Source organism: Neomonachus schauinslandi, chromosome 5, assembly GCF_002201575.2.
Source record: "Neomonachus schauinslandi chromosome 5, ASM220157v2, whole genome shotgun sequence".
Classification (NCBI taxonomy): domain Eukaryota; kingdom Metazoa; phylum Chordata; class Mammalia; order Carnivora; family Phocidae; genus Neomonachus; species Neomonachus schauinslandi.
In genome coordinates, this window is record NC_058407.1 from 155,295,660 (window position 1) to 155,323,401 (window position 27,742).

At 48.5% G+C, this 27,742-nt stretch overlaps 1 protein-coding gene across 1 annotated transcript in view; it reads left to right on the forward strand.

Annotated features, from left to right (window-relative positions):
• PRKCB (protein kinase C beta) overlaps positions 1-27,742 on the forward strand; it is a 190,029-nt gene that overhangs the window by 25,061 nt on the left and 137,226 nt on the right. Inside the window, exons 3-4 of the mRNA XM_021686834.1 lie at positions 14,359-14,470; positions 14,812-14,940. Coding sequence (XP_021542509.1) covers positions 14,359-14,470; positions 14,812-14,940 — 241 coding nt within the window. The remainder of the gene's footprint in view (positions 1-14,358; positions 14,471-14,811; positions 14,941-27,742) is intronic.

A 27,742-nucleotide genomic window follows, 5' to 3' on the forward strand; every position in this document is an offset into this window, starting at 1 on the left:
CTCTCTCCCTCTCCCTCTGCTCCTCCTGCTCATGCTCTCTCTCTCTCTCAAATAAATAAATAAATCTTAAAAAAAAAAAAAAAGAGTGTGAACTCTGGAGCCGGCCTGCCTCGGTTCAAAGCTCAGCTTTGCTACGTACTAGCCCTGTGACTGTGGATAAGTAACTTACTCTGGCTGTGCCCCTGTTTCTACATTTTCAAGATGAGGATGGTAATGTGCCTACTTCCTGTTGTATCAAACAAGTTGTGAGTATTAAATAAGGTAATGTATGCAAAAAGCTTAACACAGCGCCTGGCATATTATGTAAGTGCTTGACTCAGAATCTTGGACCCGATTTTGCTTTCAATCCTGGCTTTGCTGTCCAGGCTCTGCTCCGTAATTCTGCACCTCAGCCCTTCCTCATGCAACTGTCTGTCTTTGTTCTTCTCCACCCTTCAGCTGTGATTTTCCAGAATCCTGCTGAGCAATGGTCCCTTCCTGGGGCTTCTTCTTCTGTGTTCCTGGACTTCCCTTACCCGCCTGTTCTCTCCATTGTCAGCCCCTGGCTAGTATTTATAGCTAACATTTATATAATGTCTTTCCTATGCCAACCACTGTTCTAAGTGATTTATATGCATGAACTCATTGAAACGTCACCCATGAGAAAGATCCTCTTTCTGTGCCCATCCTACAGAGAAGTTAGCTGACTTGCCAGGTCACGGGACTAATACAAAGCTGAGTCTGAACTTGAACTTGGTCTGGCTCTTGAGCCTGCTCTCACCCAGCGCGATATGCTGCCAGCTGCTCTTCTCCATCCCCAGAGACAGGACCTCAGCCCAGGCTCCATCCCCCCTCCCTGGACCAGTAGCCTCTTGTTCTGATTTCCTCTCTGTCACCTCCACACTGAGTCGTCTTTCCAAAAACCAGATGCGATCATGTCATCGTCCTTGTTGGAAACATGTCGGTGGCTTCCAACTGTTCTTGGGGCAAAGCTGATAGTGGGACGTGGCTGCTAAGCAGGGTTGTCAAACATCTCTCTTCCTTTGCCATGCTGGCCCATACACAGACCCGCTTGTTCTGTTGCATTGAAATCCCAAAGGGTTTGTGTGCCTGTTATTCTTGTCATTCTCACAGAGTCCCCTTTGGAAGAGAAACTGTAGGGTCACCCTACTCAGATGCTGCTTCTGTGCTGGACTCGTATCTCTCTTCTTCTCCCGAGTTCAGTGAGGCTCCATCCTGGTTGCGCCTCTCATTCATCTGCGGAGTTGTAGAACCCCATACTGGTGCCTGGGCCCATCCCAGACAAACCACTCAGAATCTCTGATGGATTCAAAGCCTCCCAATTGACTTTACTGTGCATCCAAGGTTAAGAACCCTGGTTGACTTGAAACTTATCCTCCAGACCACAGCTCAAGCGTCACCTCCTTAGGGAAGCCCTCCCTGACCTCCCCGACCAGGTCAGTTCCCCCGATTTTTTACTCCTAGAGCACCACATACCTCTCCTTGCTGTCACATATCACAGGGTGACTTTACATTTACTTACCTGGTGACAAAGAGCCCAGATTCTGCATCCAAATCACTAGCTGTGTGACCTTGGGCCAGTGACTTAACATCTCTGTGTCTCAGTGTTCTCCCCAGTAGAATGGGGATAATAATAAACCTTTTTCACATGATCAGTGAGGGTCAGGTGTGTTAATTATATGTAAAGTCCTTAGGACGGTGCCTAGCATATGTTAGCTGTTACTCTCATACTAATACCGTTGACCATTGAACAACATGGGTTTGAACTGCATGAACACTTACGCATGGATTTTTTGTGGTTCAGTACCGTAAATGTACTTTCTCTTCCTTGTGATTTTTTTTTTTTAAATAACATGGGTGGGCACATGCTGGGCACATCACAGCTTCCATAACTGTGGAGCAGATCATTAGGGTAAGACTCTCTATGGTCTTGTGGTGCCCGGAGTCCCAGGTGCTGATGGTGGCCCAGCAGGCATTGGCCTCAGCAGCCTCCCTCATGTCCTTCTGCATGAAGGTCCTTTCTCCTCCTCCGAAATGCAGGCTTGGGCACCCCGAGGCTTCTGGGGCAGAGGGAGCTGTCAGGAAGCTGGGCACCGCGTGCTACACCCAGAAATCAAACTGACGGTGTCTTGGCAAGTTGAGTGACGCTGTGTCCCAGTCTTGCTTTGGGGCGACCCTCACTCAGCAGGGAGAGAGAGGGGTGCTTCTTCCTCTGTGGACTCATGGCACCGTTGGGGGAGGAGGGGTGGCGAGGGGCAAGGAGGCATGTGCGTGTGTTGTGGGTGACGAGGATTTATTCATACTGCCAGGCTGTGATCTGTGGCAGTGTGACTGGTCCCTGAAAGACGTCTGTACGCTCTGAGCAATGAATTCACATGACGACCTCTGCAGGAAGAGGCGGGGCAAACTCTCCAAAGAGCCTGGACCCTGAAGTGTCAGAACTGAAGGCCCCCTGGGGAATGCCCTGTTAACCCCATCGTTTTCTTTTTTTTTTTTTTTAAGATTTTATCTATTTATTTGAGAGAGAGAGAGAGCACAAGAGGGGGGAGCGGGAGAAGGAGAAGCAGACTCCCTGCTGAGCAGGGAGCCCGATGCGGGACTCGATCCCGGGACTCCAGGATCATGACCTGAGCCGAAGGCAGTTGCTTAACCAACTGAGCCACTCAGGCGCCCCCCCATCGTTTTCTGAAGGGGGAACTGAGACCAGAGCATGCAGTGACTTGCCCAAGGTCACAGATGGAGTTTTCATTTTAAGTTCACATTTATGGGGTCCAGACACTGTGCTACAGCACAACATATAATCAGGACTTCATTAATCCTCACAAACCTAGAAAGCAGGAACTTTCCTTTATTATATTAGACAGACACTTACATGGTATTTACTGAGCACTCTCTTACAAATATTAACTCCTTAACTTTTCGTGAGAATGCAGAGCTCTTGTCATCATTTCCACTTTCAAGATGAGGCTACTGCAGCACAGAGAGGTTAGGTAACCTGCCCGAAGTCACACAGCGAGGATGTTGTCGAGTCGAGATTCGATGTCAGGCAGCCTTGCCGTGCAGTGCATACTGCTCTGATGTAGTGTCTCTCCACATGACAGAGACTTGGCTCCATTCTACAGGTGGGAAGGTCAAGGATCTTATAGCATAAGTAACTTGCTCAAGGCTGGGAAGTAAGAGTTGGGATTGAATTCAGACTCTAGCTTTAGACTCTGACTCATGAGCTCTCTACTAAATTCCCTCCCACAGGGGCTGGGGTCTCATGGCTGAGGGGTCCGAGCTGGGGACAGGGAATGGAGGCTAAGGCAGAGCTGGCAGCCAGGCAGGTGGCAGTGGGGTGGTGTCGGCCAGGTGTCTACCTGGGTTGAAGCGGGACCCCATGCAGTGGACTAGCGCCCCCTGGGGCAGGGGCAGAGTCCCAGCCGGGTGCCTTCTGTCCAGGTTTCAGATCCTAGCTCACACTTCACTTCTCAGGGAAGCCTCCCAGACCTGTCTGCCCAGCTCTGAGCCCCTCACTAAAACTCTGGAAGCACCGCGAGCTTCTCTGAGGCAGTCCGAAATGTACATTTGTTTGTGCTTCTTTTACCAATCTCCTCGGAACGAGGCCGGGAGCCCGTGACGGCAGACCCTGAGTCCGATTCTGCTCGTCCAGCCCCTGATACACTCAACCAATATTTGGTGAATAAATGGATAAATAAATGAATGGCTTCTTGCCTGAGAGGAAGGAATCGGTGCAGGAAACCCAGATCGAAGTTCAAGAGGTGGGAATGTCTGTGGGGTTTCCTGGGACAAGTCACAACTCAGTCGACATAGGGATGCCCTGGCTGGCAATAATGAATAATTAACAATAACAGCTGATATTTATTGAGTGCCTGCTGTGTGTCAGGCAACTCTTTTAAAGGTTTTAGGTAATTCAAACCCCATGACCATCCCCGGAAAATAAATATCATCATTATCCCGAGTTAACACGAAGTATGGAGCCTTTGAGCAACACGGCCAAGGGCACAGACAGGTGGTGGTAGAGCTGGCTTTTGAATCCAGGCAACCGGACCTGGAGCCTCACCCTTTAAACACCTTACGAAATCACCTCTTCCTGGCAGACGGAATCCCTCACCTGCTTGGAGGGGTGGGGCTTCTCATGCTCTGCTGACTCAGGTACCAAGTTGGAGCTGAATCTGCCCGTTGCACACTTGATGTCTTGAAGCCCCTTAGGGTTGGAGTTGGCGTGCAAGTGCACAAAGCCTTCCAGAGGAAGGAAGGCGACTCCTGTTCACTGTGAGAATGAGGACGCCCTCTTCTACCCGAGGGTGGATCTCCGTTTCTCTCTGAAGCCCCACGCGTGTGTGTAGCTGCCGTTTCATATGGTCTCCCGCGGCTGTCTTGGGATTGGCAGGAGTGATTCAGGTGCCGGCAGGGGCCAGCGAGTAGTGAGTGGGGACCGTGGGGACTCGCAGACTTATATGCCCCACTCGAAGGGCCTGGCCAGGACTCACGTCCAGCCCGTGGCTACCACCAGGAGAGCTGGGCCAAGTTTCGCTAGTTCTGAGCTTCTTGCCAACGTTCTGTGGCAATCTGAGCGATGCAACGCCGCCGGAAAATCGTGGCTCCCCGCAGCTGTGAGTCTCACCCCGAAGCCTGGAAATACATCCCTGCGAGAGATTGGCATGCTTGCTGTGGACGGTGGCCGGCCTCATCAGGTTAAGAACCACTGACGTAGCTAATGAATTGAGATCGTTTGTTGAAATAACATGTAAACCCTGGAAAGGCAGACTAGGTTAATGGCGATGAAGAAAAGTTTAGAAAAAACAAGTTTTCTGGAAGGACATGAAGGACTCAAATTACTTGTGAATTCAACCCCCCACCCCCCTTTTGTCCCCTGCTAGCCCTGACTTGACATCACCCACCTTACCCACCCACCGCCTTCGCTCAGCTCCAGCTCCCAATGCTGCGCTGTCCCTTGTTCTAAATTCTGATTGGCCCAGTTCTTCCTTCATAAACTGCACGTCACTGACCAGACCTTGGTCCACTCAGCATTGGCTGGAAGTCTGAGGTCAGATGCTCTACTGTCCACTGGGCTGATGCTGTAGGTGGGCATTTTTCTAGAGGGACAGTAAGTAGGGTTGGCCAAGATTGGCCTTTCCAGTACAATCTGGAAATCTGTGTGGATGAGAATCACCATGAACGTTTTCAAAGTGGACAGTAATGCTGAGGGTAAGGGTGGATGGGTATAAAGTGCATGTTTTCAGATGCTCAGTTATTATAAACCTATGACGTATTAAAGTTTAGTGTGGAACCGAGGCTGGGATAGAGAGAAATCAGTGGAGCATAAGAGAAAATTTAAAAGTGAACAAAAGATATATGAGGTGATATGATAAAAGAGGCATTTCAGGTCAACAGGAAGAAGATACATGCCATACGTTTGTTGTTACAACTGGCTACACATTAAGAAAAAAAAAATGAAGGTCTTTCCTCAGAGCTCCTGCTAAGATGAATTCCAAGGGAAGTAAGGATTTCAGTGCAGAAAGTGAAACTGTAAGATGTTGAAGAAAATACTGGGAAGGACTTTCTAAATATAACAGCAGAGACATAGACTGTAAAGGAAAATGAAAAAATTGGCACTTTATTTAAATACACACACACACACACACACTTGCCTTATTATATGTTGAAAAAAGAACAACAAAATTAAAAGGCAAATGAGAAACTGGGAAAATATTTACTGCCTATATCTGGGGTAAATGATTCATATCCTTAATCATTATATAGGAAATGTGTTACAAATCATTTGGAAAGAAACAAACTTGAATTTAAATACAGACAAAGGGTATGGATAGAAAATTAATGGTAACAGTGAGCATGTATTAAATGTTTATTTCTACCAAGGACTACTAGGCAGTTTCCAGGCATTCATTCACTGAACCCTCATTAATTTAGAAATTAGATATTATTATTATTATCATCCCACTTTCAGACACAGGAGCGAACACTTAAAAGGGTTAAAGAACTTGCCCCAGAATCAAAAAGCTAATCACTTCCAGAGCCCGGCTGTTAGGTTTGAATGTGGCTGTTAATTAACCCCTAATATGGACTTGGATTCCAGTGCAGCTCTTAATGCAGGAAATCCTATTTAAAATTCTCCCCAAGTTTACACAACAGAAGCACGGCCTTCCAATCAAACAATTACGTATTTGCAAAGGGGCGGTGGTTGGAAGAAGGTGGGGAGTATCCAACACTTGAGCAAACTGTCACCGGGCACGAACACTTACACAGCGTTATCAGCTTTATTGACTTGCTTCTCCAGGAACAAAACGAGAGATCTTCACCAAATTACAGTCTCCCCCTTTCAACTGCGGGGCGCGCGTGTGTTTACAGCTTCTCACCTGAGCTGCGTTTCACAGTCCGCAAACCTTGGTCCACACAGTCCCCAGGAAGGCTTCCCTGCTTCTTTGCCTCTTGGGAAGCTTTGGTATTTTGCTTGCTGTTTGGGGTATAGCCGGTATGGTTGGGTCACCCCGGCTTGCGGTGGTACCTGCTGTGAGATTTTTTTCAGTCTCGTGGCTCCCGGAAAAACCCTTAAATATTCTACTTTCCATCAAAACTATATAAAGATATGTGTGAAGTCCTGCCCCCTGTTCATTTTGTTTCCTCCCGCCTCCCTGATGAATACTAATGTTAGCTTCTCTTCTAGTGTATCCTTCCAGAGTTCCTTTACGTGGGTATGAGTACTTTAGAATACAGATACTTTCTTAGCCCGCCTCCCTTTCTCGCACAAAAGGTAACATGCAACATAGACTCTTCTGCACCTTGGGTTTTTTTTTTTTTTTCGGTTTCACTTAAAAATATGCCCTCAAGATTTTCCCGTATCAGTGCAGAAGACTCGTTCTGTATACCTACCTGAGCAGAATGCCACCGCGTAGCTACATTATGATTTACTTAAGCAGCTCCCTACCTACGACACTTGGCTTATTTAAAATATTTTGCTGTTGGGGCGCCTGGGTGGCTCAGATGGTTAAGCGTCTGCCTTCGGCTCAGGTCATGATCTTAGGGTCCTGGGATCGAGTCCCACATCGGGCTCCCTGCTCCTTGGGAGCCTGCTTCTCCCTCTGCCTCTCTCTCTCTCTCTGTCTCTCATGAATAAATAAATAAAATCTTTAAAAAAAATAAACAAATAAATAAAATTCTGTTAAAAAAATTAAAAAATAAAATAAAATATTTTGCTGTTATAAATAATGCCTCAGTGAGCAACCCGTATGCGCATTTTATTTCCTATGTATGCAGGTTGATCTCCAGGATAAATTCCCAGAGTGGGACAAGTGGGTCGCCAGGGAAGAAGCATTTGTACTTTTCATGGATAGTGCCAACTAGCAATTGGCCTGCCCACCAGGGAGATAAGTATCTGTGTCTCCCCAACTTCTGAATGGAGACGGTTGGGATGCACGTTTTAAAATTTTATTTTAGGAGTTGGCTCTTTCACTTTAAGGTGTATTAGGAAAAAACATAATTTGCACATCAATCCCACGAGTTCACACACTTACAGAATTTTATTTTAAAATAGGTTTATTTACGTAAAGGGCATGCTGAGTTGAAGAAAAATGGCAAGGACGTATTATTGGTAGTATGTGGACATGCAGAATTATGACGGCTCAAGACCAACATTTGGGAAATGTCACTGTGATGAATTTTTCTCTTCGGGATAATGAAATCAAGTGTTTGTACTTCCTGTGTGGGGGGCACTGTGCTGGGAGCCAATCCATGAAGCCAGGCCATGAAATGCACAAGGCACCAGAGACTCAGGTTAAGTCATTTGCCTGAGGTCACACAGTTAACTCCGGAGCCCCTGTTTGCAACCTTCCCTGTGTTCTGACGGTATTTCCAACTGGGATCTTCAATTTCACCTGGCCCATCTGCCTCCTGGGAAATGTACCTTCAGGGGCTTTTGTGGCCTGTAAATTCCAGGGATGACACAGTCCAAATTTCCAGGTCGCTTTTATTCCTCCTCTGACTGATGTTGTTGGTGCGTGTTTTCTTGGCCTCCGTGCTTCAATCCAGTTTCCCGATTTCCTGCAGCTTTGCCTCAGCTCAGCCAAATTTCAGCCCACCTGTGAACAAAGCCACACAGCCCATTCAGACCGAGAAAGGCTATTTTAGGCTGTGACTTAGATGTTTAAAGATTTTTTTTTTTTCCTTTTGGTTTCTGATCTGTGCTTCCTTCCTCCTTAGCTGCTTGCGCCTGGAGTCAGGTGATGAGCCAGTGATGCTGAGCCGGGATCTGCCTGTCCTTTGGGCCTGGGGGTTGGGTGTTCATGGTGAAGACTCTGGCTTGGGGGTAGTGGTAGGGATCCCCCAGCAGCCCGTCCCAGGATGGTGCTGCATTTGTTTGAGATGAAGGTTGCCATCATCCGTAACCGCCGTCAGGTGGGAGACCCTCTGGGGAGGCTGAGGAGCAGGGAGGCAGCCAGGTGACACGCAGGTGTCCCCACTCAGCTGCCTGGCAAATTTGGGATTTCAATCCTGGCTCTCCCGTGTTCTTGCTTTGAGACCTTGAATAGATTACTTCTCTAAGCCTCAGTTGGCTCATCTGGAATACCAGGGTAATAATAACTCTTCCCCCCTCAGCCATGGTGAAGACTTAATGATGTGATACAGGACACTTAGCGCAATGCTTGGCAGATAGGCCGTGTTCGATTCGTGGTGGCAGTAAAAGTCCGATAGTTCATTATTATTTTGTTCTTGTGATTCAGCAGTCTCTGGGAGCAGGATCCAAAGTGGAAGGAAACTTAGAAATCCAGGCTCACCTAGCGGAAAGCATGATGAAACTTTGACCCCGTGAACTAGCGGGGAGAGGAATCATGCCAGGATCTTGTGGAAACGTGATTCCCAGGGTGGAAGAGATGACCAGGGACCTGAAAATCAAGGGCTGATCCTGGGGTGGGGATACTGTAGTTTCAAACCTATTTCTGAACGCATTTGACCCTGAGCCAAATGAACTCATTCAGGAGGTTAGGGGATGTGTTCACATGGGGGTAGGTTCCCAGCCAGTGGACTGGAGGGAGAGAGGGTGGGGGGTCTGAGAGAGGTCATAAACCCACATTCGTACAGGGACCAGGCGGGGAGAGGTAAAGCAAGCATGGTGTGAGACTCTAGGGAGTGGCAGGGACTGCGGAGGACAGGAGGACCGGGAGCCTTGTCCCTATCTGCAGGGGGCAACCACTGCTCAGCCCACAGGGACGTGTGTCTAGTGTTGCCATAACTTGTGATTTTTCAAAGGAGCCAGAAGTTTACATTTTTATCTGACATTTCGTGATTTTTAAATGTAGTCAATTAGCTTGAATTTTTAAGAAGTACCATATGGAGCAAATACAGCATGTTTGCAAAGTTGATAATGGCCCCTGGGCTCCAGATTGTGACCTCTGAGCATCAAGGAGGACCCAGTCCAGGGATGGGGATGGGTGATAGACGGACTGGAGGGGATGCAGTCTGTGTGGCCTGGGATGGGGGGAAAGTTCTAACTTAGAGGCTGCATGGATTCCCAGGCTCATCTCAGAGCTGGTCAATGGCCACAGCCTTCAAAGCTGGGAAGGGGATGTGTTTTGGTTAAAGGCCAGGCTGATATTTAACCTGGATGCACCAGCATTACTGTACCAGTTCTGATAATATTGAAATACTTTAAAACTGATTGGTAAATAGCCACTGGGCCCTCTGAGCCTCCTCTTTCTACCACTCATCCACTTCTTCCCTTGCCAGCTCCCTGCCCCCTACCTCTCCACGATCCGGCAACCACAGAGTTAACTCCCAGCATAGCTAAACCTGCTGTTCCTTCTGATTGGTCAGCGAGCAGTACCTGAGCCAAAGTGATTAGAAATATCTTGATGCCCATCACTGGTTGCAGGTAACAGATGCCTACTTGGATTGGCATAAGCTTGAAGGACATGGGACACAGAGGACATGGGAAGAGTCTGATGGAATTGGAGGACAGGACGGCAGGCCCTGGAGGGACTGGAACCAGGAGCTCCATCCCTCGGGTCACGTGGCCTGTGGTCTTTGTTTCTCTCTGTTCCTTGGAGCCCGCTGTAAAAAAAGGGCCACATCAGCCCTGGAGCTGCCTGTGTTCCTGGCTGCCTGTGTCCCATTCACTAAACATGTGAGTCATTTGAGCCAAGTGCCTACCTCTGCACCAGTCACCTGTGTCCGGGGGAGTGGGCTGTCTCAAAGTGCAAACCCACCCATCTCAGAGGCGGCACTGGGCATGAACATGCACCCTGTAAGATTCTCCTTGAGGATCCTAGAGTCATGAGGCTCCCTGCAGAGGGACTGTGGCTTTATTCCAAGCTCTCCCAGGTAGCAGGAGGGAGGAGGGCAGAAGTGATCAGGGGATGACCTGATTGGTCTGGGTGATCTGAGGGATTGGTGGTGGTGGTGGTCGGGGGGGGGGGGGGGTTGCTGGCAACTTGAGCCCTCCTGAAAGCCTTGGCAGGGGGAGCCTCCAACAGCCTCTAAATAAACCAGAAACAAATTTTCCTCTGCCATGTGCCCACTCGGCCTTCCTTTCTCCTGTCAGGCTCTAATTCGCCTTGCACAGTGCTCTCCAAGTCATTTTCTAGAACAGCACATGCATGGCTCGGGCTTTGAGTGATTAGCAGTGATGTTTACAGCCCTCCAGCTGCTACCACACCTCAAGACTCTCCATATGTACCAGCCACTGTGCGAAATGCTGGGCTTGCCGAAGCTGGGGAGCCTGGGGCAAGTCCCTGCACCCCTCGGTCCTCATCTGTGAAATGGGTGTAGTAATGTATGTACTTCTACGGATGTTATGAGGATTAAATGAGTTAATGCCTGCCTGGTAAATCCCTGAAAATTAGTTCCTGGATGAGTAAATGCTCAATAAATACTCTCGCTCATTTATTGAGCACCTTCTATATGCCAAGTACAGTATATGCCCGGAGCAAAATTCCCTTATGTTGCTTGCAGCTGAGCATCGGAGAGATGAAATTAAACATGTAATTACAATACAGTGATTTAAATGCTATGATGGAGAAGATTTGGGAGGGGAAGATATTGGTGGGGTTTTTTGTTTGTTTCTTTCTGCCATTAGAATGTAAATTCAGGGCGCCTGGGTGGCTCAGTTGGTTAAGCAACTGCCTTCGGCTCAGGTCATGATCCTGGAGTCCCGGGATCGAGTCCCGCATCGGGCTCCCTGCTCGGCGGGGAGTCTGCTTCTCCCTCTGACCCTCCCCCCTCTCATGCTCTCTCTCTCTCATTCTCCCTCTCAAATAAATAAACAAAATCTTTAAAAAAAAAAAAAAAAGAATGTAAATTCAATGAGAGCAGGCATTCTGTCTCCTTGCTCACAGTTGTATCCCCAATGCCTAGGAAGACCCTAGCTCTCAGTAAACATTTGTTGGGTGAATGAATGAAGGAAGGAAGGAAGGAAGGAAGAAGTGCTATTGTAGCTGCACTGGAACAGAAAGGCATTAATGAAGTTGGGGAGGCAGGAGAGAAAGGAGAGAACCTTGGAGCATCCCAGATTCAGAGCCAGGTAGAGCCAGCTCTGAATCCCAGCTCAGCAGTGGGCCAGCTGGGTGACCTGGGGGAAAATCTCTCTCTCTCTCTCTCGAGTCTGAGCCCTTTTCACTGTCACTAAGATGGGAACGAATAACACCTTCCAAATGGAACATCATGAGTACTGGAGAAAGTGCCCGTGAGACACTGGGCAGCTCTCAGGAAATGTTTCATTTACCTTCCCATTCTTTGTGCCACTTGGCATCTCCTCTTGTTGAAGAGACATGATGGGGCAGAGAAGGTTCTTGATCATATGTAGTCAGAAATGCTCAAATCCTTCTCCCTGAGATATTCCAAGGAGATGTATACGTGGAGGAAAGTGAAACCCAGCAAAGAGGCCATTTATTATTAGTTGGGATTTTGTCCCGAATCTCAAGGTTGAGCTCATGAGGCCCTTGGAGACTCCCTTTTTCTATATTAGGTACGCCCAAGGAAATTTAAACCATAATCAAAACAAATTCTTGGCTATACGAGAAGGTCCACATATCAGGGAACCAGAAGAGAGCACAAAAGCCAAGAAGAGAAAGAGAACTTGCCACAGGGTTTGGAGCAGAGCTGGCCCAGGCCACTCACCCTAACCCTCTCAAGTCTAGACCATGGGGTCTAAAGGCAGCAGCCTCCCGGGAGCAAGGGGGTTTCGGGAGAGAAAGAGAAAGATGGCAGGTGCGCCTTTCCGAACGTGTGCAAGCTCCACCCACTGAGGCGGGGCCAATCAGTGCCTTGGAATCTGACCAGCCAGATCGGCTCTCCTGTTTCGAGGGGAGCAGGGAGTGAGGGAAGCTCTGAGCTCCCCCTATAGGCCAACACCGGTCATGAACAGGTGTTTCCTTGGAGGAGGGTTGGAGGCACTCACTTCTCAGCTCTAAGGTGAACGCCCCCAAAGTCTTTAGTGACTGAAGATTTTTTTAGTCGGGCTTATTGAGATATTGTTTTCATGCAGGGAAAGTTCACCTTTTTTACATACAGTAAAATCCAGTACAGTTTATGTATAGAACATTTCAAGAAAAACACTCAACACTTTAATAGCATGTAACATAATATCTACTTATTGGTGTCTATTTTCACTTGTTTATTTTCTGTCTGTTACTAGAATATCAGGCTTAAGTAAACACGTGATGAGCTGAACGAATGAGGGAAGAGAGGGGTAGCATATAGCAAAGACTGTTGTGTCAGATCAGCCCTGGGTGGGAATCCCAGGTCCATGCTCTCAACCTCTGCAGTCCATTGTTTCACGGAGAAAGCAACTTTCAGGCTGGCTTTGGGAAAGAGAAGAAGGAGCTCTGTAGTTAGCACAGTGATGGAAGAGCAACTCTTGAAGGAGAAAGACAACATGCAGAGCCAGAGGGGCATGTTTGGAGACGTGAACAAGTCCTGTGTACTGAGAACATAGTGTGCGTTTGGGGAAACTAGTTGAGATTATAAGGGAGATTTAATAATAATGCAAGAGCTTATACTGCTTACGGGGTGCCAGGAGGTTCTAAGATTCTACGTAGATGAATCCATTTATTCTTCCCAGTGGGCTAATAAGCTTGTAGCATTGCCATCACCTCCATTTTATTTTATTTTATTATTTTTTAAAAGATTTTATTTATATATTTGAGAGAGATCATGAAAGAGAGCGAGAGCACAAGCGGGGGGAGGGGTAGAGGGAGAAGCAGACTCCCTGCCGAGCAGGGAGCCCCATGTGGGACTCGATCCCAGCACCCTGGGATCATGACCTGAGCTGAAGGCAGATGCTGAACCGACTGAGCCACCCAGGCGCCCCCATTACCTCCATTTTATAGACAAGGAGACCGAAGCATGAAGAGATTAAGTAACTTGCCCAAAGTCATACAGCTGAGAAGAACCCAGATAGTTAATGCTCTCAAATCTGTACTTTGAACCTCTATACTATACTGCCAGGTTATGAAGGGCATGTTTGTTAGTTAGGGAACCATATAAGCTGCTGTAACAAATAGCCCCCAGATATAGTGACTTAGGCAAGACAGAAGGTAGGTTTTCTCCAGGTGTCTGCCCAAAGGGACAAGGTTCAAGGCTAGTAGTGTAGTACTATCATTTCAGCACAGGTCTCCAGGTTTGGGTCCAAGTTGTTTGGGGCCAGGAAGGGTTGGACGCATTCTTTTAAAGGGAAGGACCCTGAAGCACACCTATCCCATTGGCCAGAGCTTCGTCACATGGCCACACCAAGCTGCAAGGGAGGCTGGGAAATGTAGTCTCTAATTGGGTGGCCACGCTCTCTGCTCAAACTCAAAGGTTCTATTACTAAAGGAAAGCATGGGTATTGTTGGAAAAACCAGCAGGTTCTGCCACAACCTGCAGGCTATTCATTGGACTTTGAACGCTGTTCTGTAGGGGATGAGGCACTAGCAAATGGCGTTTAATCAGGGAGGTTTTATGCTCAGACTCGGGTTTTAGATCACTCCAGAGCCCTCCAGAGGCATGCTCAGAGGATAAAGGGGTAAAAAAGTAGGAACAAGGGGACCTGTTCAGCTGCTGTCTCTGGAGTCCTTGCTGCAGGCAGGAGTCAGTAGGTCGGGCTCTCGGGTGGAGGACTGGCGGCACAGGGAATGGGCTGTGGCTGCATTGGGAGTCAGCTGCTGTCAGAATCATTCACTCCTTCAACCACTATTTATCAAATGCACATCTGGGCGCAGAGCACAGTGATGGCCCTAACAGGGGTGAGGAACGCCGGGGCCAGGTACTGTTCTCGGCGAGTCCTCCAGTGATACTCGATGCCCTTTGAGTCCTTGGCTCACCACACTGACACTGGCCTTTTTTGTTTGTTTCTCTTGGCCTTAGGACCCCCGGAGCAAACACAAGTTTAAGATCCACACGTACTCCAGCCCCACGTTTTGTGACCACTGTGGGTCACTGCTGTATGGACTCATCCACCAGGGGATGAAATGTGACAGTAAGTACAATTTGCTCAGTGGCGGCCTCTGCTTCCTCGTGGGTTGGGGGTCCAGGTCCACAGCACGTTCTCCCAAGTCCCGGGTGGGCTGGTGTGCGGTTGTCTGTTGCTGAGTAATGAGCCTCGCCCCCCTCAAATCTCCGGCATTGAAACTGGCCATTCGGGGTATGCAGGGTGCGGACTCAGACTTCAGGGAGGACGGACAAGTCCCACCTCCTCTGTCCATCCGGACCTGGGGGTGGGGTGGTGGTGGGGGGCGGTGGAATGGGTTGGAGGAGCCCTTCAGATGAGACCAGGCTGGAGGGCCCCAGCCTGAACCGCGCTCCTCTCCGCCCTCGCAGCCTGCATGATGAACGTGCACAAGCGCTGCGTGATGAACGTCCCCAGCCTGTGCGGCACCGACCACACGGAGCGCCGCGGCCGTATCTACATCCAGGCCCACATCGAGAGGGAAGTCCTCATCGTCGTCGGTAGGTGGCGCTGGGGCTCCGGCGCCGGCTCCCCGGGTCGACCTGTGTGTTGGGGGAGAGAAAGCTGGTGGAGGGATGGGCAGGGCAGGGGGGGCGGGAAGGGGACTGCGTGACCCTGCCCCCCAAGCCCCCCGCCCCCGCCCCATCACAGTTCCTTCCCGCTGCAGGCACCTGCGCTGGCTGGGGCTCAGAAAGGCCTCACTCCCTCTTCTCTCCCTCTCCCTTTCCCACTCTTGCTCGGGGTGTGGAGTGAGCAGTTCTATTTCCTTTGTTAAGGTAATCAAGAAGGAATGCTTGGTGCTTCCGCAGACTTTCCCAGTGGGAGGAATAGTCTTGGTGACAAACACCAAATTCTGGATTGTGACAACTTGGGCAGGAGTGGGGATGCCGTGTGCGTCACTGGGGGCTTTTGGCGTATTTGAAATAATTTCTTTCTTAAACCTGACGGTGGCTACGGGGGTCCTTGTTCTAGGATTCCCTATACTTTTTGCACTTCTGAAGTATCTTGTAATGATAAGAAGGAGGGATAATACAGCTGGTAGGAGGGGTGCACGAGGGCTAGGGGGAGATAGGAGCAGGGCGTCTTTGGCTTCCGGAATGGAGCATTCAAGAAATACATGCAAAGCTCCAGCAAAATGGAAACCTGGCTTTGCTGGACTGGTAGATACTCAGCCATAAAGCTACCGTAAAACCGACACTGAACCAGACAAGAACGGGACTAAAACTTTGGAGGAATTCTCTTCTCAAATGCTTGTGACACAAACCATAGACTTTATAATGAATCAGTATAAACTAGGTTTTATGACTTGGTAACTTAGGAAACTGATCACAGAAGGGATTGATTTTGCAAAACTTGGTCTACTTCTGAGGCTCCAGTTTGGTTCGGCATCTCTGATGTGTTGAGCCCTATGCAGGGAGGGGCTTCACTTACACCATATAAAAGTCGAAAAATATCCCTGTAAAATACAATCCTTGTTTTAAACTGAGGTTCGGGATACCCAGTGGGCTCTTTGGAAATATGCATCCCATTGAATTGCTCTTTTCTCTAAAAGGAAGGCAAGTGGCTGACTTCTTCCCATCGGGATGTTTGGGGGTTCCCCAGAGAGAAGCAAGCAGCCACTGGTTCTAGAGGAGGGTTTTCCTGGCGGTAGTGTCTTAGCTTCCTGGAGCTGGAGTGGGGCAAAAATGAGACCCTGCTGCCCTCTAGTGTCCGTCTCTAGGAACTGTGCTGGCTCAGGTCTGTTACAGGGGGCATCCGACATTGATGGAACCCACCCATTGTATACAGGGCCTTACTTAGTATAACACCCTCAAAGTCCATCCATCCATTGTTCCCACCAAAAAAAAATAATAATTATGTGATTTGATAGAGGTGTTAGCTGACGCTATGGCAGTAATCATATTGCAATATATAAATGTGTCAAATCAACACATTGCACATAAAGGTACACCGGGTTATATGCCAATTATATTTCAGTAAAAAAGCCTCCCACGTTATCTCTTTCATCCTCACAACAACCTTGTGAAATATCTGTTATGCTTGATTTATGAATGAAGATGCTAAGGCACAGAGAAGTTAGGCTTCTAAGAACTTACACCGTTAGCAACAAAACAATAATAAAGCAATAGCTAACGTCGGAGTTTTTAAAAAATGTGTCAATCACCATGCAAAGCACTTATAGGCAATATCTTGTTTAAATATTTCGAGCAACTCTAATGCACTAACTAGTAGTATTATCATTCTACTCATCAGGAAGTAGGCTTAGAAAGCCACACATTTCATCACCTAGGTCTGTTAGACTCTCTAGTATGATATACTAGGTTACTTTTTAGCTTGGTCCCCCTTCCCCCACCTTATTTATTTCCTTTGTGGTTTAGCTAGGTTACCTCTTATGGGCATTTCTTGGGGAGTCTTTTTCTGATGTGGTACAATACAGCATCTCTTCAAATTCAAGGTCAGAGTCTTCCTCCTTACTCGAAGGTTTGCTCGGCCATATCTTGATCACAACCTGATGATTCTCTGGCAATCCCACTATGTGCCTATGAACCGGGGGTATATAATCTCCCTGCTGTACCAAAATGCCACAAACTGGGCAGCTTGAAATAGCAGGAATTTATTTTGTAACTCATTTCAGACTCCTAGCCTCCAGAAGAAAGTGTCAGCAGAGTTGGTTTGCTCTGGAATGCTCTGAGGGAGAGTATGTTCCATGCCTCGCTCTTAGCTTCTGGTAGTTTCCATCAATCTTTGGTGTTCCTTGGCTTGTGGATCCCGGTCTCTGCCTTCATCATCACATGGCATTCTTCCCTGTGTGTCTCTGTGTCCAAGTTTCATCTTCTTATAAGGACACCAGTCATTGGATTATAGCTTCTCTAATCTAGTATGACCTCAACTCAATCACATTCACAAAGCTCTCATTTCCAAATAAGGTCACATTCCTGGGTACTGGGGTTGGGACATGAATATATCTTCTTTGGGGGACAAAATTCAACCCATAACAAGGGAAAGGGAGGCAATTTGGGACTCCCTTAGAGTTAGGGGCAGAATATCTGCATGCTCAGGATTCTGAGAGCATGGTTTGGTTCTGAGAAAACCAAAGTTTTCATAGTTGTGGTTTTCCAAGCGCTTTGATACTGGGCCATTCAGTGGAGAGGCAGTGTTGTTGCCATCCTATGGAAGAGGAGCCCAAGACTCAGCGAGGCTGGACAACTTGTCCAGTATCAGAGTGGGGGTGAGCAGCTGGGTCTCCCGATGGCAGGTAATGGTGGCCCCCTTCTCCGTGCCCGGGGCAGTCAGTCCTGGGCGTGGGCTTGTTGCTTGCTTGATGGTAGAAGAACCTGATGCTCTGACCGCAGTTCTCTAAAAATAGAGCCGAGATGGAGATTTTGGTTCAAAGTGATTTATTGGGGCTGCTCGTGGGAGAAGAGGAGCAAGGGCAGAGCAAGAAAAGCTAAGCAAGAGAACAGTCTCCCTGGAAGACTAGCTTCGGCCTGATCCTCCCTCCTGCAGGGAGCTGGCCTGTCAGGGTCGGTCAGTGCTGTGGACTGCACTGTCTCCCCCTCCCCCACCCCAACCATTCCTATGTTGAAGCTCTAGCCCAGTGGGACAGTATTTGGAGATGGGGCCCTCCAGAGATAATTAGGGGTCGCTGAAGTCATACTGGTGAGGTTCTCTGATAAGACGAGTGGCTTTATAAGAAGAGGAAGAGAAACAGATTTCCCTCTCTGCACCATATGGGGGTACAGCAAGAAGGTGGCTGTCTATAAGCCAGGAAGAGGGCTTTCACCAGGAATCTGATATGGGACTTCCCAGCTTCCAGAACTCTGAGAAATAAATGTTGTTTAAGTCACCTAGTCTCTGGTGTTTTGTCATAGCAGCCTGAGCTTACCGGACAGTCGGTCTTTGCTGCAGGCTGCTGGGGTGGGAGGTGGGAGGGTGGTGTTACCTCCCAGGCTAGGTGGCTTTCGTGTGGCCCACGGCAATTGTCTGGACACGGGGCAACTGTGAGCCCTTGACAGCCAACACTCACAGCAGCTTGGGGGTGGGGGCATGGGGCCAGTGTGGAGGGTCTTGGACACCTGGGTGTCCCTCCAGTCTCCCAAGCATCCTTCTGGTTTCGTGGTTGGGACTCCAGGCCCTCCTGCTTGATCTCAGACAGATGGATCAGAGAGGAGAGCAACACTAGGCCAGATCACCTCACTTCATCAAGACCATAGAGGCACGTTCAGTGTTAGGACTCTCCACTCACCAGTCCACGACACTTTGCCACTTGCTCTGACTGTCTCATGCTCTTTGGAGATCCCAATATCTCCAGAGCAGGTTACAGCTGCTTCTGGAAGATCTGAAGGTTTCCTCATCGCCCTTGGCTCCTGAAACCCAGGCTTTATATCTACTGTCAGGGATCTTGCAAGTCAAGATCAGAATGGAAATCCAATCAGTTCCCCTTCTTTTAAAAACCCATCAGTGGTTTCTCATTGCCCTTCAGACAGATGAATTTAATGTCGCGGCCTCATTCTCAATTCTCTCTCTCTTCTGCTTTTCTTTTAACCCTTCATCCTGCCCAGGCTGCCCCCCCACCTTTGGACCTCTGTACCTTCTGTTCCCTTAGTCTGGAATGCTCATCTTTGCCCTCTTGTCTTCTTCCCACAGGTCATTCTTCCCCTTCTTGTAGGCCTCAGCTCACCTTCACTATCAGGGAAGCTTCCCCTAGCTTCCCGCCCTACTAGATGCTCATGGTTTCTGAACTTGAGCTTGTGTCAGTTATGGTTTTATGGTGGGTTGATTATGTCTCTATCTCCCACTGGGCTTGAAGCTCCATGAGAGCAGGACAGTGTCTGCTTTGGCTCATACTCTCCCCAGCACCTCGTATGATGGACATCACTAAATATTTGTGGCATCAGTGGATGTGTGAGGGTCCTGATGGATACCAGGACTTCACAGATGACCCCCTTAATCAGCGCTTCCTGAAGTGAGGAGTTGGAGTTCTGCAGATAAGTCCTTTTACACGCTTATTCTTAGAGGGAGGAGACCTTACAAAAACTCTTGAGGACCAGGTCCCAGGTAAACAGCAAGTATTACTGAGACTGGGACCCACTCTTTGGAATCATGACCACCGCAATTCCCTGGATAATTCCCTGGACTTGTAGAGTAAGAGGAAACCATGTGGAGCTCATGATGCCGAGTGTTATCACGGGAGCAGGCCGTGTAATGTCAGAGGCCCACAGGAAAGTTGGACAGTACTCCTAGAGTTGATAAAGCCGGTGTCCTTACACATATGAGCCCCCTTTCAATTTAGTATCTCTCTATTAACATAACAACTGGCATCCCATTGTTTACATCCCCACCTATATTACAGCCATCTGCAAATCCTTAACCATATCCATATCTGTATCCATAACTGGATCTCACAAAAATTGGGACTGTTTGGAAAGAAAAGCAGAAAGAGCAGTTTTTTTGATCTTTCTCTTCGGGACTCCTGTCGAGTGTTCTCACCATTGTATTGTGCTCTACAAAACCCTTCTTATGGAAGCATCTCCCAGAAGACTTAGGTCCTCCCAATATTGTGGTATTTTAATCCTTTCCAAGAGCTGACATTCGCACATGAAAAGAAGAGCACCAAAGAGATATAAGTTCTCAACAGGCTGTTGGGGAAAGTTGAGGTCACATCTACCTATACACCAGATTCCAAAAGAGGTTCTGAAAGTACTCTTTGGAGAAAGGAAATGGATGCTGAAGGCTCACAGAAGACTCTCATTTAAAGAACTGTGTCAGGGTAGAGAAGGTTTTGCCATCATGGGGACTCAAACAAGGGGAAAAGAGTATAAGAAAACCTATGGGGGCCCTTCACCTTGCTACTCCACTTGGGTATCTTTCTTCTAAAACCAATATGGCAGGACTTGAAGACTGGAGGGCGGGCCTGGGTGTGTGCTGTACCCTGAGGAGTGAGGTGGGACGTGTGGGGCTGGTTTGGAGGGATTAGGTGTTTACAGTGTGAGAAAGGTAGCATGTTATAGAGCAGAAAGGTGAGATGAGCTCAGTAAGCATAGGTGTTCATTCATTCATTCATTCATTCATTCAGGGAGGGCCTGAGTACCAGCTTGGATCCAATGACCAATGAGATCTAGTCTCCATCCTCAGGGAGCTCACAGCCTACTGGGGGAGATAGGCATAGATCATTGTGTTGCCAGGTGACAAGAAGTGGCGGGGGGTGGGGGAGTGTAGGAGACTGAGCTGTTGAGTGTGGCTTCCTTTCCCTACATTCAGGGTACAGACTCCTCTAGAATCCACTCACTCCCTCTCCCAGTCATTCAATTGTTCGTTCAACAATATTGAGTTCCTACTTTTTGCCGAGCATATTCTAGACCCTTGAGTTACAGCAGGGGATGAGACAGGTCTCTGCCTGGATGAACATCACAACCTTGCCAGTGTCTTGGGACCCTTGGGATCTTTCCACACCTTTCTTCCTTCTGCTAGCCACAAGGAATCTCATGCTTGTCAGGCTAAAGTCCACTCCCCGTCAAAACCTTTCTCAAGACACTCTGTGCCCACAAATCCCCTTCATGAATGTGATCTCTTCTTTAAAACCTCTTGAGGTTTGGGAGTTTGGAACACAGAGCAAGAATGACCTGAGGCTATTTCTACTTTTTGCACTTGCACATGCTTTCACTAAGATGGCTGTCTGCTTGAAAGGGAAAGAGAAGAGGGGAGGAAAAGGAAAATGTAAGGAAAGAAAATACAGATGGAATAATAGCTCAAAATATGACCCAGCCATGCATCAATGGCAAGGACTAGAAGGTGGTCATAAATTAGGCCACTAGGGGGCAGTCTCTGCCTTTAAAGCCAGTCCTTCCCAAAGGATCTCTTTCCAAAGATGCCCAAGTTTTACAGAATGAAATGAAACCACGGCATCATCGTTGTCCATATTGGAAGGCATCACAAAGTACAGCTCAGCCCCCTCTCCCTTACCCCTACGAAACAGCCGAGTCACTGAGGCCCAAGAAAGGACGTCACTTCTCAAAGCCATACATCATGGAACAGGGATAGGATCCAGTTTTTGTGGATTTCCCCCTCCCTTACACATTACCAGTTAGTATTTTCCCCCCAAATGTCCTATTATGAGAAATGTCCAACATACAGCACAGCTGAAAGAATTTTATAGTGAACACCGTTTGTTCACCACCTAGAACCTGCCATTAACAGTCTACACTTGCTTGATCAGTAACCATCCATCAATCTGTCTTATTTTTGATACATTTCAAAGCAAATTGAAGCCATCAGTTCAGTTCCCCCCTAAACACTTAAGCACATACATCATCAACTAGAATATAACACTAATTTACAGGGGTTTTGTTTTGTTTTTTTTTTTTTTTACGTTTGAGGTAAAATTTGCAAACATCTGCAGTGTACAATGGCTGAATTTTGACAAATGCATCAAGTTAATCCTCTCTTTTGATGTCACAGCCGCCACTGAGGGTCTGGTAACAGCCGTGAACACCATCTATGCTCAGAAGAATGCCTGGTGTGGACAGACATGCTTGCCCCACACCCACCCGGGAGCTGCGGGAATGGGGCACCATGGCACCTATGATCCCTTAGACCACATCGTACTTAAGCATTGTTGGATTTTTTTGTCTGGAGAAACTGTAACACAGCAAAATAGGTTTGTTGAAAACACGTCATTGTGTCCTGGAAAGCCAATTTCCTTAAAACAAACTCGCAAGACACCTCTGTTCTGTTGCTCTGCATTGTTTGGTAGCAAAGAAGTTGAGTTAAATCATATCCCCATCTGTGTAGCTCTGTTTTTCTCAGTGCAACTTAGATAGTTGTTTGCACACCGGTAAGGTCGGCGGATCCTTGGCCACCCTTCCTTTGAAACCTGTGGCTCGTGAGGTGGTAACTGGGTGTCCTGGACCCTCAAGAAGACAGAGTTGTTTTGAGACGGAGGGGGGCCAGGCTCTTTCTACTCAGTGTTCCTCGTCCTCTTCCCTGAATGTTTACTCTCATCAGAATGATGGAGCCCAGACCACTGTCCGAGGCCCCCCAGACCTCAGGATAAGCTGGGTGCTCAGTTACTGTCCCTTAATGTCTGCTGAATTGTATCCCAGAGGGGCACCGCCAAGACCTGCAGGACTGTGACTTGTCACCGCCTTTCAGGAAGTGGTCCAGTGACATCTGTTAAAACGTGTATATACCTGCACACTTGGATTTTCAGATTTCCCATTTCTGTCTTACTGAAATAAAACAGCAGCATGCAAGGAGACGAAGTCCAGAACAAGCATGTGTATCGATACTGTGTTTGTGGTGGCAAAGAATTAGAATCAGCCTAATTAGGACCCCTCCATTTTGTCTCTTTGCCTGTCTGAACATGACAACCTTGCCAGTGTCTGGGGATCCTTGGGATCTTTCCACACCTTTCTTCCTTCTGCTAGCCACAAGGAATCTCATGCTTGTCAGGCTAAAGTCCACTCCCTGTCAAAACCTTTTTCAAGACACTCCGTGCCCACAAATTCCTCCATCACATGCGGTTGTTGAATTAAATGGGTGAATTAAAATGGGTGCGTGGGGCTTCTGTGGAGCTGGTTGTATTACGTTTTTTTAATCTGGGATCTAATAACACACATGTTTTCCACAAACTGTACAATTAGTGATTTATATGCTTTTCTATAGTATATTATACTTCATATTATACTTTTTTCAACATTCTAAATAATTAAAAATAAGTTAATTAATAATTAAAAATAGGTTAGCGCTACAGCTGTTGACCTGGAGCAGGGTTGGCAAGCTATGGCCTGGGGGGCCAAATCTGGCCCTCTGCCTGTTTTTGTAAATAAAGTTTTATTGGAACACAGCTACACCATTCATTTACCTATCGACTATGGCCACTTGGGATACAATAGTAAGTTCACTGAGTGGCTGTGGCAGAGCCCATGTGGTCTGCAAAACCTAAAATATTTACTTTCTGGCCCTTACCAGAAACATTTGCCAATGCTTGACCCGGAGGAACATCTTTGATGTATTATTAAGTGAGAGGATTAAGTTGCATAAAAATATATTTAGTATGATCTCATTTCGAAGAAATAAGCAGCTGCAACAGACACTTCCTATGTGTGAAGTGATGTTTGTGTATTTTTGTAAGGGTGGGAAGGAAGGTGTGGAAGGGTACAAACCAGGCTGTAAACATTGGGATCGCAGAAGGATCGGGAAGTGGGAACGGAGAGAGACTGGGGCGGGGCAGGGGGCTCTTTATATGTCTTAGGAACTGTTTCTCTGGTCGCAATAAACATAACCGTTTTAGTAATTCTTCAAACATAAAATAAAAGCAGAAGAATCTCTGAATAGGATGAATTCAAATGACATTCTCCAGCGACAATAGCAGTGAGAATTAAGTGGCTGATACCAGAGGCTTTGGGGATGACTGCTGGGTGGGGCTCAGCTTTGGCAGAGCCCAGCCCAGGCGTTTCTGGGTTTTCACGGTCACTGGCATGCATCTTGTGTAGCATTCAGCCCTGCGGGCTGGGCCTGATCTCTGGCCTTCGTGGCGTCGGCCCTTGGACGCCTCCTTGCAGCCCTTGTTAAGAGCGTCTCCCTACTCAGGTTCCGGGGCCCCAGGCCTGGAGTTGCATCTGGGGGTGTTCACACTTCAGGAACTGCAAGGCACCGGCTGCGCCCAGGTGTGGTCTGTGGATCAGCAGCAGCATCACCTGGGGAGCTGGTTAGAAATGCAGGGTCTCATGTTCCAGCCAGGCTTGTAAAATTAGAATGTGCATTTCAGCAAAATCCCAGGTGATCTGTATGCACTTTAAAATTCCATAACCCTTGGGGCACCTGGGTGGCTCAGTTGGTTAAGCGTCTGACTCTTTTTTTTTTTTTTAAGATTTTATTTATTTGTTTGAGAGAGAGAGAATGAGAGACAGAGAGCAGGAGAGGGAGGAGGGTCAGAGGGAGAAGCAGACTCCCTGCTGAGCAGGGAGCCCGATGTGGGACTCGATCCCGGGACTCCAGGATCATGACCTGAGCCGAAGGCAGTCGCTTAACCAACTGAGCCACCCAGGCGCCCAAGCGTCTGACTCTTGATTTTGATTCAGGTTGTGATCCCAGGGTTGTGAGATTGAGCCCTGCATGGGGCTCCATGTTGGGCATGGAGTCTGCTTAAGAGTCTCTCTCTCCCTCTGCTCTTCCCCTCCCCCACTTGCTCTCTCTCTCTTTCTCTCTCTCAAAAATAAAATTCAATAAGCCTTGCTCAATCACCGGGAAACAGGGGAATGTGTCTCGTCCACTAGATGGCAGGCATTATCCGTGCTCGGCTCCTGCTCGGCGGCCACAGGTGCATCTGCCTGGGATGGTTTGCGACATCCAGCCTCACCTTGGCCGTGGCATTTCAGAGGTCATGCATCTTTGGTGTCGGTACCTCAGAGGCTGCAATCCCCATCCGCCGGTGGCCTGAACTTACCTGCATGCCCTGGGATAGACCTCATGAGGCGTGAACGCCTGGTGTGAGCTACTTGTGGAAAATGACCCAGAACCTTCCCTTCCTGCTTTGCCTTTGTCTCTCACCACCAAGAGGGAGGAGGCCTCCCTGGCTCTCCAGTCACCAGCCTCTTGCCTGCTTTTCTCACTGACTTGCTGCAAGTCTATAGTAATTTCGGGCCAGGATAGTCTGGCTTTGGAGCAAGGGCTTTGGAGTCAGGCCTGGGTTCGAATCCTGGCTCCCCTACTTCTCCAGCAAATATTCGTTGGGTGCCTCCTATGGGTGGGCACTGTTTACTGTTGTGAAGAAGACAGACAAGCCCCCTATCTCATGGCCCCTGCATTCTTTCTAATGATTGGAGAGGAACAGTAAAGCTGCAAAAATACTTTCAGACAGCAATAAAGGCCATAAAGAGAGTAACAACAGCAGAGTGTTGTGATTGAGGGTGGCCCGTGGGTCATCAGCAGAGATGATGGCTTTTGGTTGAGACCTGAATGATGGAGCAGGAGGGAGCCAGCTCCCAAAATCCAGGGGAAGAGCATGCCAGGCAGAGGGATGGCACAGGCAAAGGCCCTGGGGGAGGAGAGAGGCAGCTTATGCATTCTGGGGACTGACAGGAAGTGGTCTGGCTGGAGCCTGGTGATGGGGCAGAGTGCGGGGGGATGAAGCTGCAGGGGGCGGCCAGGGAGGTCTTGTGAGCCTCCAGGGGTTTGGGGCTTTTTTCTAAATGCAGTGGGACTTAGATCCCAGGAGTATTTGTGGGGCATCACACAAGGTCACTGTTCTCCGTCCCCACAACCACCCTATGAGTGGAGTAGTTTTATTTTCCTCATTTTTACAAAAGAGGAAACTGAACCTTAAAGAGTCTGAGCCTCTGGCCACCCAGTCAGCAGGTGGGGAGAGGCAGGATTTGCACCCGGGATCCATCATTCGGATTCCAGCACATCAGGGCATCCGTTGGAAAGATGTGGTTTAAGGCTACAAAGGTGTTAGAACAGAGACACAGATAGCATGCGAGGGAGAGACATGCTGGTGATTCCCTGAGGGCACAGGTTAGCACCAAGGCCGTGGGAAAGACCTGCTCGTCCTCCGCCTGTTGCCTGTACGGGGTCCAGATCTTTCTTGCAATTGTAGTTTCGATGAGGGAGGGAGCAGGATGTTGCTGGAGGCATCCCAGAGGGCCTCCTGGAGGAGGCGGCACTGGTACAGGATAGAGGGTGAGGAAAGAGAGGAGGGCGGATGGTTGACACTTAATGGGTGAGCACATGACGTCTTCCCATTCTACAGATGAGGAAGCAGAGGTGCAGGACTTAGCTGCGGCCTTATGCTGGTGGGGATTTTGCGTCAGATGGTTCCGTTTCCCCAGTGCTCCCGTTCGCCAGCTTTTCTCCTTGGGGAGTCATGAGAGCCAGTGTTTCCTGGACTGTGAGCCTGGGGAGGATGCCCCTGCTTCAAGGTGGCCTGTCTTTTCGCAGAGAGGCAGACTTCAGTGGCCACGACCCGCCCAAGAGACGGGCGACATGCCTCCGTCGTGAGAGGTGGCCAGAGGCAGAAGGCCTTCATTCTGAGCCTCCGCGGTGGGAGGGCCCAGGGCTGGGTGATTTGATGCCGGCCACTCTTCCTGCTGGCAGGTAAGGAGTACGTGGATAGCTCAGGAGGACAAGTGGAGGGTGGTGGGAGTGCTCACCTCCTAGGGTCGTTGAGAGAATTCCACGGGCAGTGTGTGCAAAGCGTTTAGCACACCCCCTGGTATATACTGTGGGTGCCATTATGTATTTGCTGTTATTCTGATTGGCATGGTTTACCCAGCCCTTTCTGAGTTTCCTCGCTGATCTTTGCTGGATGTGCCGAATTTGGAGTTTCCTGTTTGGTGACTTTTTATTTTCTTCCAAAGTGGCCGTGTCGGGACGTGGTTTCCTGGGGGAGAAGCCCAGCTTTTCAGAGACCCTGCCTATAATGGGCAGGCGGAGAGAGCTTTGGTCAGAGGCAATCCTGATACATGTCAGCTGTTGTGATTTCTCTTGTTACCTCCCTCCCTGGCACAGTGTATCCTGGAAAACTTACAACACCGAAGTCGAATCTTTTACAAGATATTTGTTCTACCTAAAATGGCCTGAGAGTTGGTATCTGCCCAGCTGAGGTGTTTGGGGCACCTGATTTGTAAATCTGTCACCTAAAGACACATTGTTCCACTCACATATGCAGCCAGCATTTACTGAGCATTTAACTATATGCCAGGTGTTTTTGTTTTTATTTTAAGATTTATTTATGTATTTGAGAGAGAGAGAGAGAGTGCGTGCATGCATGCATGCATATGCAAGTCAGACGAGGGGCAGAGGGAGAGGGAGAGAGAGAATCTCAAGCAGACTCCCCCTGAGCATTGAGCCAGAGGTAGGGCTCAAATCAATCCCAAGACCCTGAGATCATGACCTCAGCCGAAACCAAGAGTTGGCTGCTTAACCGACTGAGCCACCCGGTCGCTCCTATGCTGGGTGTTTTAAGGGGATCATCTCAAGTAATGTTCACCTTGAATCTTTGAAGTTTTACCCCCATTTTTCAGAGGGAAGAAGCTGCATGTTGGAGAAGTTAAAATTGCACAGCCAGGATGTGGCAGATCTAGGATTGAAACCCCGGGCTGTGTGATTCCAGGGACTGTGCTCCTAACCACTAACTACCCCCTGTTCCCCTTTCTGAGTGCTCTGGGTCAGCTCAAGCCAGCTGGAATTGAGGGCATCCAGAAGGTGAGAGGGAGAGGGACAGAATCAAGTTCACAGCAGTATCTTGAGAAACCGTTTCCAGTTAAAAATAAAAAGGTGTTCACGGGGTGTTCAGGTTAC